General features: G+C 46.2%; 1 protein-coding gene across 1 annotated transcript in view; it reads left to right on the plus strand.

Annotated features, from left to right (window-relative positions):
* LOC311126857 (serine/threonine-protein phosphatase 6 regulatory ankyrin repeat subunit A-like) overlaps positions 1–11,542 on the plus strand; it is a gene marked incomplete at its 5' end in the record, with an annotated part of 40,345 nt that extends 28,803 nt beyond the window's left edge. Inside the window, 13 exons of the mRNA XM_084200836.1 lie at positions 6,155–6,211; positions 6,428–6,454; positions 6,631–6,705; positions 7,424–7,625; positions 8,108–8,195; positions 8,418–8,535; positions 8,759–8,978; positions 9,834–9,999; positions 10,213–10,358; positions 10,485–10,567; positions 10,662–10,744; positions 10,873–10,964; positions 11,170–11,542. Of these exons, the coding sequence (XP_084056962.1) occupies positions 6,155–6,211; positions 6,428–6,454; positions 6,631–6,705; positions 7,424–7,625; positions 8,108–8,195; positions 8,418–8,535; positions 8,759–8,978; positions 9,834–9,999; positions 10,213–10,358; positions 10,485–10,567; positions 10,662–10,744; positions 10,873–10,964; positions 11,170–11,462 (1,650 nt within the window). The 3' untranslated portion in view covers positions 11,463–11,542. The remainder of the gene's footprint in view (positions 1–6,154; positions 6,212–6,427; positions 6,455–6,630; positions 6,706–7,423; positions 7,626–8,107; positions 8,196–8,417; positions 8,536–8,758; positions 8,979–9,833; positions 10,000–10,212; positions 10,359–10,484; positions 10,568–10,661; positions 10,745–10,872; positions 10,965–11,169) is intronic.
* Positions 11,543–12,031: the final 489 nt, after the last annotated feature.

The raw sequence follows: 12,031 nt of genomic DNA on the forward strand, positions 1-12,031 counted from the left end.
TGTATTTTTGACTTTATGTTTTTTTACCCCAAATGTAACTCTGTGTTGTTTTTATCGCACTGCTTTGCTTTATCTTGGCCAGGTCGCAGTTGTAAATGAGAACTTGTTCTCAACTGGCTTACCTGGTTAAATAAAGGTGAATTTTTTTTTTTTTTTTTAATAAGTTTGCAAATGTGATGATGCATGGAATGCTTGATATTTTTCATGGAGAAAATTAGCTTCCCCAAACTTGAGAGCAAGACTGGCCTAAACGCGCTAATGTTTTCCTTTGCTAATGTCCGTCCCGCCCCCCTGTCAGCTGTCAGTTTTGTCGATGACCACGTACATAAGACACGCCAATCACCGACACCTGAAGTTCCATGACCATCACAGCCCTAGTTGTATGCTTGAGTTTGTTCAGAGGAGGCTTTGAATAAAATCCGATCTGAGTGTGAAATGCCTTACTGAGGGTAAATGGAAGCTCCTCTTGTGCCCGGCTCAGCCTTATACAGTTTAAGGTACTTTACCGTATCCATTTCAGTAAGGCCAGATTGTCCAAATTCTACCCAAATATTGATGGTACATGTGACAGGTGTAAAAGCTCCTTGGTGGACTTGACCCACATGTTCTGGTCCTGTCCCCGTCTGGCAGATTATTTGTCCACTATTTAAAACCCTTTCTGAAGCATTTGATATAAAGTTGCAGCCTAGTGCAGAAATTGCTATTTTTGGAGTACCAAACAACAATCCTTCTCTGACCAATAGACAGCTAGATGCCATTGCCTTTGCCTCCCTGTTAGCCCGCAGAAGGATTTTATTGGATTGGAAATCTATCAATCCTCCCTTAGCCTCTCTTTGGCTCGAAGATCTGAAGCTGTTCCTAAAATGAGAAAAAATGAAGTTACCATTCGAGGGTCAACCAACTCATTTTATTCCTCCTGGGACCCGATGATATCCTATTTTGAACAGCTCCAAACACTTCCTCCAGATTAGTACTCTTGGCCCCACCTTGAGATTACTGCTATATAGGCCTATAAAATCACTTAATCACCTGAAATTGTTAGGCTATTACATTTTTGCTTGAAGTAACGTTGTTGTATACTTTTGTTTTGTTTTCTGACATGTAAGTCAATTACTTTCCCTTTCTTTTTAAATGTGTTTGGAGGCATTCTGGGGGGAGGGGGAGGTCAAAGGGGGACTAAAAGGGGAGAAATGTACCATGTCTTTACATGTTATCTTTCATTCATTGTGAATACAAAATATATAATTTTAAAGGGAAGGCTTTGAAGCCAGATTTAGCGGATTTTGCTGTTTAGTTTTCCTCAACCTGTGTTTTGTTTCTCTCTCCTCTCCCTGTTAGATGGTGAGGCTGCTTCTCTCCAGAGGAGCCAACATTAATGCCTTTGACAAGAAGGATCGCCGAGCAATCCACTGGGCTGCTTACATGGGTGATGAGTTTACCACATCATTTACATTCTGACTAATGTCCTTTATACCAATGAATGAATGAATGAATGGACTGTGTGTTAGTCTCACAGCTCAGCTGTATGAGCCACGTCTAGTGTGTTATTATGTCAGAATCATGTACTAAGTAGGTTGATTAGATGTTTTCAGTTGTACTAACATGATTTAGGTGTTGCTTATGGTGCTGTGTACCACTGTAAACTAATCTCTCTCTCCCTCTCGCTCTCTCTACCTACCATAGGGCACATTGAGGTGGTGAAACTGCTGGCCTCTCATGGATCAGAGGTGTCCTGTAAAGACAAGAAGGCCTACACCCCTCTCCACTCTGCAGCCTCCAGTGGAATGATCAGTGTGGTCAAGTACCTCCTGGACCTTGGAGTGGATGTGAGTCAACACGCATTCAAATGTGTAGTCACTGTTCAATTACAACTCAATGAAAATACAGAGCTCTAGTGGGTTGGCGAATGATTTCCTTTCAAGTAATGAAGAGATGGAGGTTGGAGCCAGTGTTTTGGACCAGGGGGTTTTCAGAACCAAGTAATGAAGAGAGAGAGGTTGGACCAGGGGGTTTTCATAACCAAGTAATGAAGAGAGAGAGGTTGGACCAGGGGGTTTTCAGAACCAAGTAATGAAGAGAGAGAGGTTGGACCAGGGGGTTTTCATAACCAAGTAATGAAGAGAGAGAGGTTGGACCAGGGGGTTTTCAGAACCAAGTAATGAAGAGAGAGAGGTTGGACCAGGGGGTTTTCAGAACCAAGTAATGAAGAGAGAGAGGTTGGACCAGGGGGTTTTCATAACCAAGTAATGAAGAGAGAGAGGTTGGACCAGGGGGTTTTCAGAACCAAGTAATGAAGAGAGAGAGGTTGGACCAGGGGGTTTTCATAACCAAGTAATGAAGAGATGGAGGTTGGAGCCAGTGTTTTGGGCCAGGGGGTTTTCAGAACCAAGTGACCTGATCAGGAATGTATTGTTTTGTTCCCCCCCCCCCCCCCCTCTCTCTCTCCACTCTTTTCCCTCCCTTGCTCCCTCCAGATAAATGAGCCCAATGGGTACGGTAACACCCCCCTCCACGTGGCATGCTACAACGGGCAGGACGTGGTGGTGAATGAGCTGATCGAGTGTGGCGCCAACGTGAACCAGGTGAACGAGAAGGGTTTCGCCCCACTCCACTTCACGGCCGCCTCGTGCCATGGGGCGCTCTGCCTGGAGCTGCTGGTGGGCAACGGGGCCCTCGTCAACATCAAGGTGAGGAGACCGGATGACCAACACTGTGTCTGAACTAAATAACACCCTATTCCCTATGTAGTGCACTACTTTTGACCAGGGACCCATAGAGCAAGGAGCCGTGGTGGCACTGCCTGTGTCCCAAATGGCACCCTGTTCCCTTTATAAGTACACTACTTTGGTTCAAAAAGTAGTTCACTATGAAGAGAATAGGGTGCCATTTGCGACGCACACACTGACGCAGCACATGGCTTAGTATTTGGCCTTGGTCTACATTCAAATACCAATGGAATAGGCCTAACAATGCAAACTAAATGCAATCAAGCGCTCCTCCAATACGTGTTTGATTTTGCCTGTGGTCAGCAGCACAGACTGCCGTGTGAACCATCTTTGTCTTTCTATCTGCAGAGTAAAGATGGAAAGACCCCCCTCCACATGACGGCCATCCACGGACGCTTCTCCAGATCTCAAGCCATCATCCAGAATGGTGAGTCGCTGTGAATGCTCTCAACTGAATATATATGAACCAGTAGGCTCTTCAGCATTGTCTTTAGTCTTCAAACCATGATTCACTGGCACAGAGCAATGTTACTTGCAATGTGGTTGAACATGAAGCTTCATGAGGCCTCTAGGGTCAAGTGGTTGACGTGTGTGTGTGTCTGTGTGTGTGTGTGTGTGTGTGTGTGTGTCTGTGTGTGTGTGTCTGTGTGTGTGTGTCTGTGTGTGTGTGTCTGTGTGTGTGTGTGTTCTGTAGGTGCTGAGATCGACTGTGAAGAAAATAATGGAAACACACCCCTGCACATCTCTGCTCGCTACGGCCACGAGTTACTCATCAATACACTCATCACGAACGGAGCTGACACAGCCAAGTGAGAACACACACACACACAGTTTCCAGCAATAATGCAACATGCATCTGCAATTCTGTCATTGACCGAATTGCCGCTTGGAGACTATGCTCAACACATTGTGGTGTGTGGGGGGTTGATAGACAGGGCATTGCAGCATGCTGATGTGTTGATCTGCTGTGGGGTTTAATGAGGACTGTGATGTGGTGTTGTTTCCAATCTTAGCTGAATCAACTGTAAGTCACTCTGGATAAGAGTGTCTGCTTAAAGTCTAAAATGTAAAAATGTGTTGCAGGCGAGGCGTCCATGGGATGTTCCGCCTCCACCTGGCTGCTCTCAGTGGGTTCTCTGACTGCTGTCGGAAGCTCCTCTTATCAGGCTTTGATATAGACACCCCTGACGACTTTGGAAGGACCTGTTTACATGCTGCAGCAGCTGTTGGGTGAGTGGACTGGTCCAGGCTTTACACCATGGAATATTTAGTTCATGAACTGGAAAGCCACCAGAAAGAACAAACACATATTCACACTCTTACATTTCACATTGTTTAGCAGTATAAAAAAATCGTTTAGATCATTAGTGCGGTATCATTTCTGTATAATGTGGTTCCATGCCATGGTGGTATTGACTTGCGCTCTGGTCTAAATTGTCTTTATATCTTCTTGAAAGAGAAGAGAAACCTGCAAACTGCTCTTGCTAGTATCACTTTTTATTATAGCTTTTATTAGCATTATAAAAACAGTGATACTAGCAAGAGCAGTGTACGGGTTTCTCTTTTCTTTCAGGTTCTCATTGTTACCATCCACCTGATAGCTCAGATGTGAAAGGGCCTTTCTGAACTTGATATCTTGTTACCATCCACCTGATAGCTCAGATGAACGAGAGCCTTTCTGAACTTGATATCTTGTTACCATCCACCTGATAGCTCAGATGTACGAGAGCCTTTCTGAACTTGATATCTTGTTACCATCCACCTGATAGCTCAGATGAACGAGAGCCTTTCTGAACTTGATATCTTGTTACCATCCACCTGATAGCTCAGATGTACGAGAGCCTTTCTGAACTTGATATCTTGTTACCATCCACCTGATAGCTCAGATGTACGAGAGCCTTTCTGAACTTGATATCTTGTTACCATCCACCTGATAGCTCAGATGTACGAGAGCCTTTCTGAACTTGATATCTTGTTACCAGGAACCTGGACTGTCTGAATCTGCTGCTCAACACAGGGGCAGACTTCAACAGAAAGGACAGCTTCGGAAGGTCTGTCTGTGGCATCAAATAACTTTCATATGTGATCTTTATGATAATGGGGAATATAGTATAGGGGCATATAGGAATTATTATGGGAAATATTGGGCGGCAGGTAGCCTAGCGGTTAAGAGCGTTGGGTCAGTAACCGAAAGGTTGCTGGTTCAAATCCCCTAGCTGACTAGGTGAAAAATGTGTCTATGTGCACTGCAGCAAGGCACTTAACCCTAATTGCTCCTGTAAGTCGCACTGGATAAGAGTGTCTGCTAAATGACGTAAATGTAAAATGTAAATGTTATACAGCTCCAATAAGCTGTTTCTGTTGTTGATGTTGAATGGTTTCTGTGCGTTCTTCTAGGAGTCCTCTGCATTATGCGGCAGCCAATTGTAACTACCAGTGTCTGTTTGCCTTGGTGGGGTCTGGGGCCAGTGTGAACGATCTGGATAAAAGGGGTTGCACCCCGCTCCACTACGCTGCTGCCTCCGACACAGACGGAAAGTACGTCTCACACCTCTCTTACTGTTGTGTGTGTTGTGGTGCCATGACCTTTCACATTTCATTGTAGTCTGGAGAGTATGTTGTGGTGCCATGACCTTTCACATTTCACTGTAGTCTGGAGAGTATGTTGTGGTGCCATGACCTTTCACATTTCACTGTAGTCTAGAGTATGTTGTGGTGCCATGACCTTTCACATTTCACTGTAGTCTGGAGAGTATGTTGTGGTGCCATGACCTTTCACATTTCACTGTAGTCTGGAGAGTATGTTGTGGTGCCATGACCTTTCACATTTCACTGTAGTCTGGAGAGTATGTTGTGGTGCCATGACCTTTCACATTTCACTGTAGTCTGGAGAGTATGTTGTGGTGCCATGACCTTTCACATTTCACTGTAGTCTGGAGAGTATGTTGTGGTGCCATGACCTTTCACATTTCACTGTAGTCTGGAGAGTATGTTGTGGTGCCATGACCTTTCACATTTCACTGTAGTCTGGAGAGTATGTTGTGGTGCCATGACCTTTCACATTTCACTGTAGTCTGGAGAGTATGTTGTGGTGCCATGACCTTTCACATTTCACTGTAGTCTGGAGAGTATGTTGTGGTGCCATGACCTTTCACATTTCACTGTAGTCTGGAGAGTATGTTGTGGTGCCATGACCTTTCACATTTCACTGTAGTCTAGAGTATGTTGTTGGTCGTGTTTGAATACATACTAGTGTTAAATCTGCAGTGTGAAAGCTTGGCCACGTCTCCTTTGGGAAAGTGTCTCTGCTTGCTTATCTGTCTGTCTTGATGTTGGTATAATGATTAGTGAACTCTTGACCTCTGACCTCTAGGTGTCTGGAATATTTGCTGCGAAACGACGCTAACCCAGGGATCAGGGACAATCAGGGCTACAACGCAGTCCATTACGCGTCTGCGTACGGACACCGCCTCTGTCTGGAGCTGGTGAGTCAGAACCACAGGGGACTAGACGCCCTGCATTCACAGACCATTTTGTCTGCGTCCCAAATGAATGTAGGGCCCATAGGGCTCTGGTCAAAAGTAATGCACTATATAGGGAATAGGGTGCCATTTGGGACAGACGTTGATATTCAGTAGGTTTTAAGGTGTGGTTGCATGTTTGTCGTGGCCGCATCGTCACTCTTGATGTTCTTTTTCCAGATTGCAAGTGAAACACCTTTAGATGTGGTAAGTACCAGTTGGTTACTTTTCCTCACACTAGCTTGTTTAAGATACGAATGCAACACCCCAGTATGTCTGCAGGGGCTGGTCACTGAGATTTACAACATGAAACATGCTACTAGACTAACCTTCAAAGTAAATATGTTACAAGTCTAAACTGGCCCGTCCTTGTCTTTCCCCAGCTAATGGAAACCTCAGGGACAGACATCCTGAACGACTCTGATGTCAGAGCTCCCATCAGCCCCCTACACTTAGCTGTGAGTAAAGCCTACCTGCTCCTGTAGGGGTCTCGCCACATGACAAATGGCACCCTATTCCCTATTTAGTGCACTACTTTTGACCAGAGCCTTATGGGCCCAGATCAAAAGTACTGCACTACATGGGAAATAGGGTGCTATCTGGGATGCAGGCATGGTGTTGTTTTTCCACGAAAAGTTGATTGTCCAGACACTCACACACCATGTTCCTATCTGTTCCTGATTAGTGTAAAATACATGCATATTTTGACACGGTGATGATGAGGATGATTTCCTTATTTTGCCATTTGAGTTAATCAACCTCCAACAGAGGAGAAGTAGAGTGTTTCTAAATCTCACGCTTGGCAGGGACCTTCGATGTTGATGCTGGGCGGGAGAAAAAATGGGCACCCGATTTGAGAGACACTGGTCTACTTTAGGGGTCTAGGACTGTTTCTGTTCAGGCATACCACTGGTCTACTATAGGACATTGATTATATTAAGAGTGTATATCTGTTCAGGCGCACCACTGGTCTACTATAGGACATTGATTATATTAGGAGTGTATTTCTGTTCAGGCGTACCACTGGTCTACTATAGGACATTGATTATATTAGGAGTGTATATCTGTTCAGGCATACCACTGGTCTACTATAGGACATTGATTATATTAGGAGTGTATATCTGTTCAGGCATACCACTGGACTTTGCTTCAGACTGTGTGTTTGTTTCCATTCAGGCGTACCACGGCCACCACCATGCTATGGAGGTCCTGGTTCAGTCTCTGCTGGATCTAGACGTGAGGAACAGCCAGGGGCGCACCCCTCTGGACCTGGCTGCCTTTAAAGGCCATGTGGAGTGTGTTGACGTCCTCATCAACCAGGGAGCCTCCATCCTGGTTAAAGACTTCACCCTGAAGAGGACCCCCATCCACGCTGCAGGTACGCATAGGATATCACGTAAGACCTAGAGATTCTGTAATTCAAAAGTTTTCCTTACCAAGATGGACATTTGTTTGGTCATGTTGCTAGGACGCCAATGTCCACTCTAGGGATATTATATAGCATAGTGTGAAAATGCCCACTACACACTGATCTAAGGTCATTTTTTGTCATTATTGCTGAGGATCTGGGGAGGGTAAGCTGATCCTAGATCAGTGCACAGGGGGACTTCTATCCAGAGCCAGGTACACAGCTAGCAGGTGACAGGCTTCGAGGGCCTCAGCCCCAAAATGTTTTATTATCTGCTGTGTTAACATCATGAGGATGTCATCTACCAATACCACTGTTCTAGAAATCTGTCTGTTCATGTGAAGGTAATAGTCGTCCAGCAATCAGCTCATATCCTCTCTGTTTAGCCTCCTCTAGCTACCAACGGTCAATCATCTCACATTCTTATATCCTCTCTGTTTATCCTCCTCTAGCTACCAACGGTCATTCGGAGTGTTTGCGTTTGCTGATTGGAAATGCTGACCTCCAGAGTCCAGTGGACGTTCAAGACGGGAATGGACAGTAAGTCAATTGGGTTTTGGATACAATTCCTGAAATAAAGAGATTTTGACACTAGTTCTACGTCCCAAATGGCACCCTATGCCCTACTTGGTGCACTACTTTAAACCAGAACCCTATGGGCTCGGGTCAAAAGTAGTGTACCATATAGGGAATAGGTTGCCATTTGGGACTCAGCCTGGTTATTACCAGTTTGTAATATGACCTTGTTGTCTTGTGTATCAGAACCCCTCTGATGCTGTCAGTGCTGAGCGGACACACAGACTGTGTGTACTCACTGCTCAACAAGGGAGCCAGCGTAGAAGCCAAAGACAAGTGGGGCAGAACAGCGCTACACAGAGGGGTGAGGAGGAGAGCTGGCTGTATACGCTCACACACAGAAAGAGACGGGGAGGCTCAAATATACATATTATCTTCAGAAAAGTAGTTGTCCATGGGTAGTGGTGTATTCATCCCTGTAGGGGGACCTGCCTCCAGACATCATTTGTAATAATTGATGATTCATTATTATATCATTGATTATTAGTTATTCAAATCCATTCTTGTCTCCCTGCCCTTCCTCCCAGGCGTTGACGGGTCATGAGGAGTGTGTGGAGGCCCTGCTGCAGCACAGCGCCAGCTTCCTGGTTCGGGACTGTAAGGGGCGGACCCCTGTCCACCTGGCGGCGGCATCCGGACACATCGGGGTGCTGGGGGGACTCCTACACGCCGCCCAGTCAGTGGAGACCCTCCCCGTCATCACAGACAACCAGGGCTACACGCCACTACACTGGGCCTGCTACAACGGTACGTACTGGACTAACGGAACACTAGATATTTTCTGATTTTCTCTCTTCAGCACCGTAAACATGTCCCTGAATTAGGCAGGCCATACAACTAGGGGTGTAACGATTCGATTTGTATCACGATTCGTGGTTGTCGATACGATTCAAGGACGATATTGGTTCATTTAGAACGATACGATCCGAAACGATTCAGTGACTTGAAATCGATTCAGTAACCTTTTAGCCAAAAATTCAACCAGTGTGACTGAAATAAATACCTGGATACTGGACAGTGCAGGTGAAGTTTCCTAGATTCCTGTTTCTTGTAAGGACCGCAATGGTGGCTTGATAATTTCTCGCTCGTCGGCTTCTCCTCTGTCGTCCGCCATGCTATGTTTTGTTGTCTTTGCGCCTTTGCGCTGCTGCTGGCGTGGGGCGATGACGTCACGGATAGGCAGACTGAATCGAGTAATGTTTAAAGCCTTTATCATTAAAAGTGCTAAGAAAAAACATCCATATAAAGTCTGACGTGCTTAAATCCAATGGGTTATTTCCTAGTATCGATACAATCGATTTATTACATTTTAAAACGATGTTAGAGTGATATATGTTGTCCAAAAGGCCAACTCACCGAGCACAGATCGATGTAGTTGGATCATAGGAATATAAATCGATACATCGATGTAGTAGATGGATCGTTACACCCCTACATACAACGGTACGTACTGACTAACTGGACTGTAGCTCTGTTCTCTCCTCCATGAAGTGTACACTCATTCACTCCCTCTTGTGGCTTGAAAAGCATTCGATTGGTGTGGACGGAGCCATGTGGGGGAATGAACAAGACTACAACAGAATTAGGGGTTATGACTCTCAGTGGAGGACCTTACACTGAAACAGGACTTTGTCATAGCATATGTCACCGAGGGCAACTCGTTCAGCCCCCTCCACTGTGCTGTGATCAATGACAACGAGGGGGCTGCAGAGATGCTGATTGACACTCTGGGGCCGGCCATTGTCAACGCCACTGACACCAAGAACCGGTAACTACAGCACATGACAAAGTCCTTTTCTTCTGGAGAATAATGTTGTCTTGGGAATAAAATGACCTCTGGGGTTGGATGAGGGATTGTAGATTACTTTTAATACATCTATTAGTGATTTTATATTTCTATGGTATAAACAGGGTTAATTGAACAAACTTGTTTATAACAGTCCTACATGATATCGGTGAAATAAGTTTCCTCTCTCTCCAGGACCCCCCTGCATGCGGCGGCTTTCACGGACCACGTGGAGTGTCTTCAGCTGCTGCTAGGCCACAACGCCCAGGTCAACTCCCCCGATGCCTCCGGGAAGACCTCCCTCATGATGGCTGCTGAGAACGGACAAACCAACGCTGTCGGTACGCAGCCCCCTCTCCTCCGCTTTGCCTCGCCCAGCCGGCTTAAGTTCAACATGTCTGTTTTACATTTTAATAAGTTGCTTCATTTCCTAATTGAGTTTCTTTATGTTTCTCTGTCTGTGTCAGAGCTGTTGGTGAGCAGTGCCAAAGCAGAGCTCACCCTGCAGGATGCAGTCAAGAACACTGCTCTTCATCTGGCCTGCAGTAAGGTGAGCATCCCCACATGAAGATGACGTTCATCTGAACAGTTGGCTCTCTCTGGTTGAAATTTTGGTCTGACATGTTTGACTCTGGTTTTTAAAGGGGCATGAAACCAGTGCTTTGTTGATATTGGAGAAGATTACAGACAGGAACCTCATCAACTCGACTAACGCAGCCTTACAGACGTACGTATGGTTCAGCTGTATTAATTGGGCCAGAAGAATTAGAAGAAGTGCACTATATAGGGAATAGTCTGGCATTTGGGAGGTATCCTCATTTGCTGCTGGCTAATCTGACGGTACTTTCTCCTCAGGCCGTTACACGTTGCAGCCAGAAATGGTCTGACGGTGGTGGTTCAGGAGCTACTAGTGAAGGGTGCTAGCGTGCTAGCAGTCGATGAGAATGGTAAGATCCATAACGCTAACACCGTTTTCTTCTGTACTTCTCTTCTCAATGTGTCCACAAATGTTTCTCTCTAGTCCACTGCTTGGTTATTGTCTTAACTTTGTATCTCCTAGCCTGCTGTTATTTCATGTTTTTCACCAAAAGTGTTATAGTAAACGGTGATGCTCCTGAAGTGACCCTCTGCTGTTCTGTTTGAACCCCTCAGGTTACACGCCTGCCTTGGCCTGCGCCCCCAACAAAGACGTGGCGGACTGCCTGGCGCTGATCCTGGCCACCATGATGCCCGTGTCCCCCTGCAACCCGGCGCCCAGCCTGTCCTTCAGTGCCATTAACCACTACACCACCAGCCCCTCCAAGAGTGTGACCTTCGACAGCCTGCCCGTGCTGCGCAGCGAGCACAGCTCCTACTGCAGCTTCAACAACATCGGCCACCGCGACCACGATGGAGGCTTCTACAAGGATGAGGAACTCAACGACTCAGACTCAGAGACATACTGAGGGGGGTGGTGGTCGCTGCCCAGGAGGGGAGCCAAGGGCAGGCGGATGGACAGTGAAGTGGGGCAGAGGCCACAAACAAATCCACACATACACACCGTGTCTTAAATCACCACAGCCAGCTTTGGGAGGGCACGAGCCGAGACAGTCCGCACAGGAGCCTTAAGAGTCCTGCAGATGGAGAGAGAGAAATGGAGGGAGGGAGGGAGAGGGGGAGGCACAACAGGCTGGCTGGCCACACTCATCCTCTCGTACCACCAGGTGTCCTTCCAGCAGATACTGGACTTCAGAGGAACTGCTGCTGCTATACCCCACCTTTACCTTTACCCACAAAGGTCCTAAACGGTAGAAACTGTCCAGCCAACAGACAGACGGACATCTTATGACGGCAATAACCTGTAGTCCAAGGGGATAGTAGCACTTCACTGAGTGAAAAACAGACATGGACCAAAAGATGTGGAAGAAGCCTTTTCAAAACCTGTTTTGACAGTAGAAATGGGATTGAGCGTTTTGGGCTGAGAAAAAACATAAGGAGTGATGTTTCATTTAAGTTTTATGAGAGTGATGGTCAT

Source organism: Coregonus lavaretus (assembly GCF_964263955.1).
Source record: "Coregonus lavaretus genome assembly, contig: HAP1_SCAFFOLD_1011, whole genome shotgun sequence".
NCBI lineage: Eukaryota > Metazoa > Chordata > Actinopteri > Salmoniformes > Salmonidae > Coregonus > Coregonus lavaretus.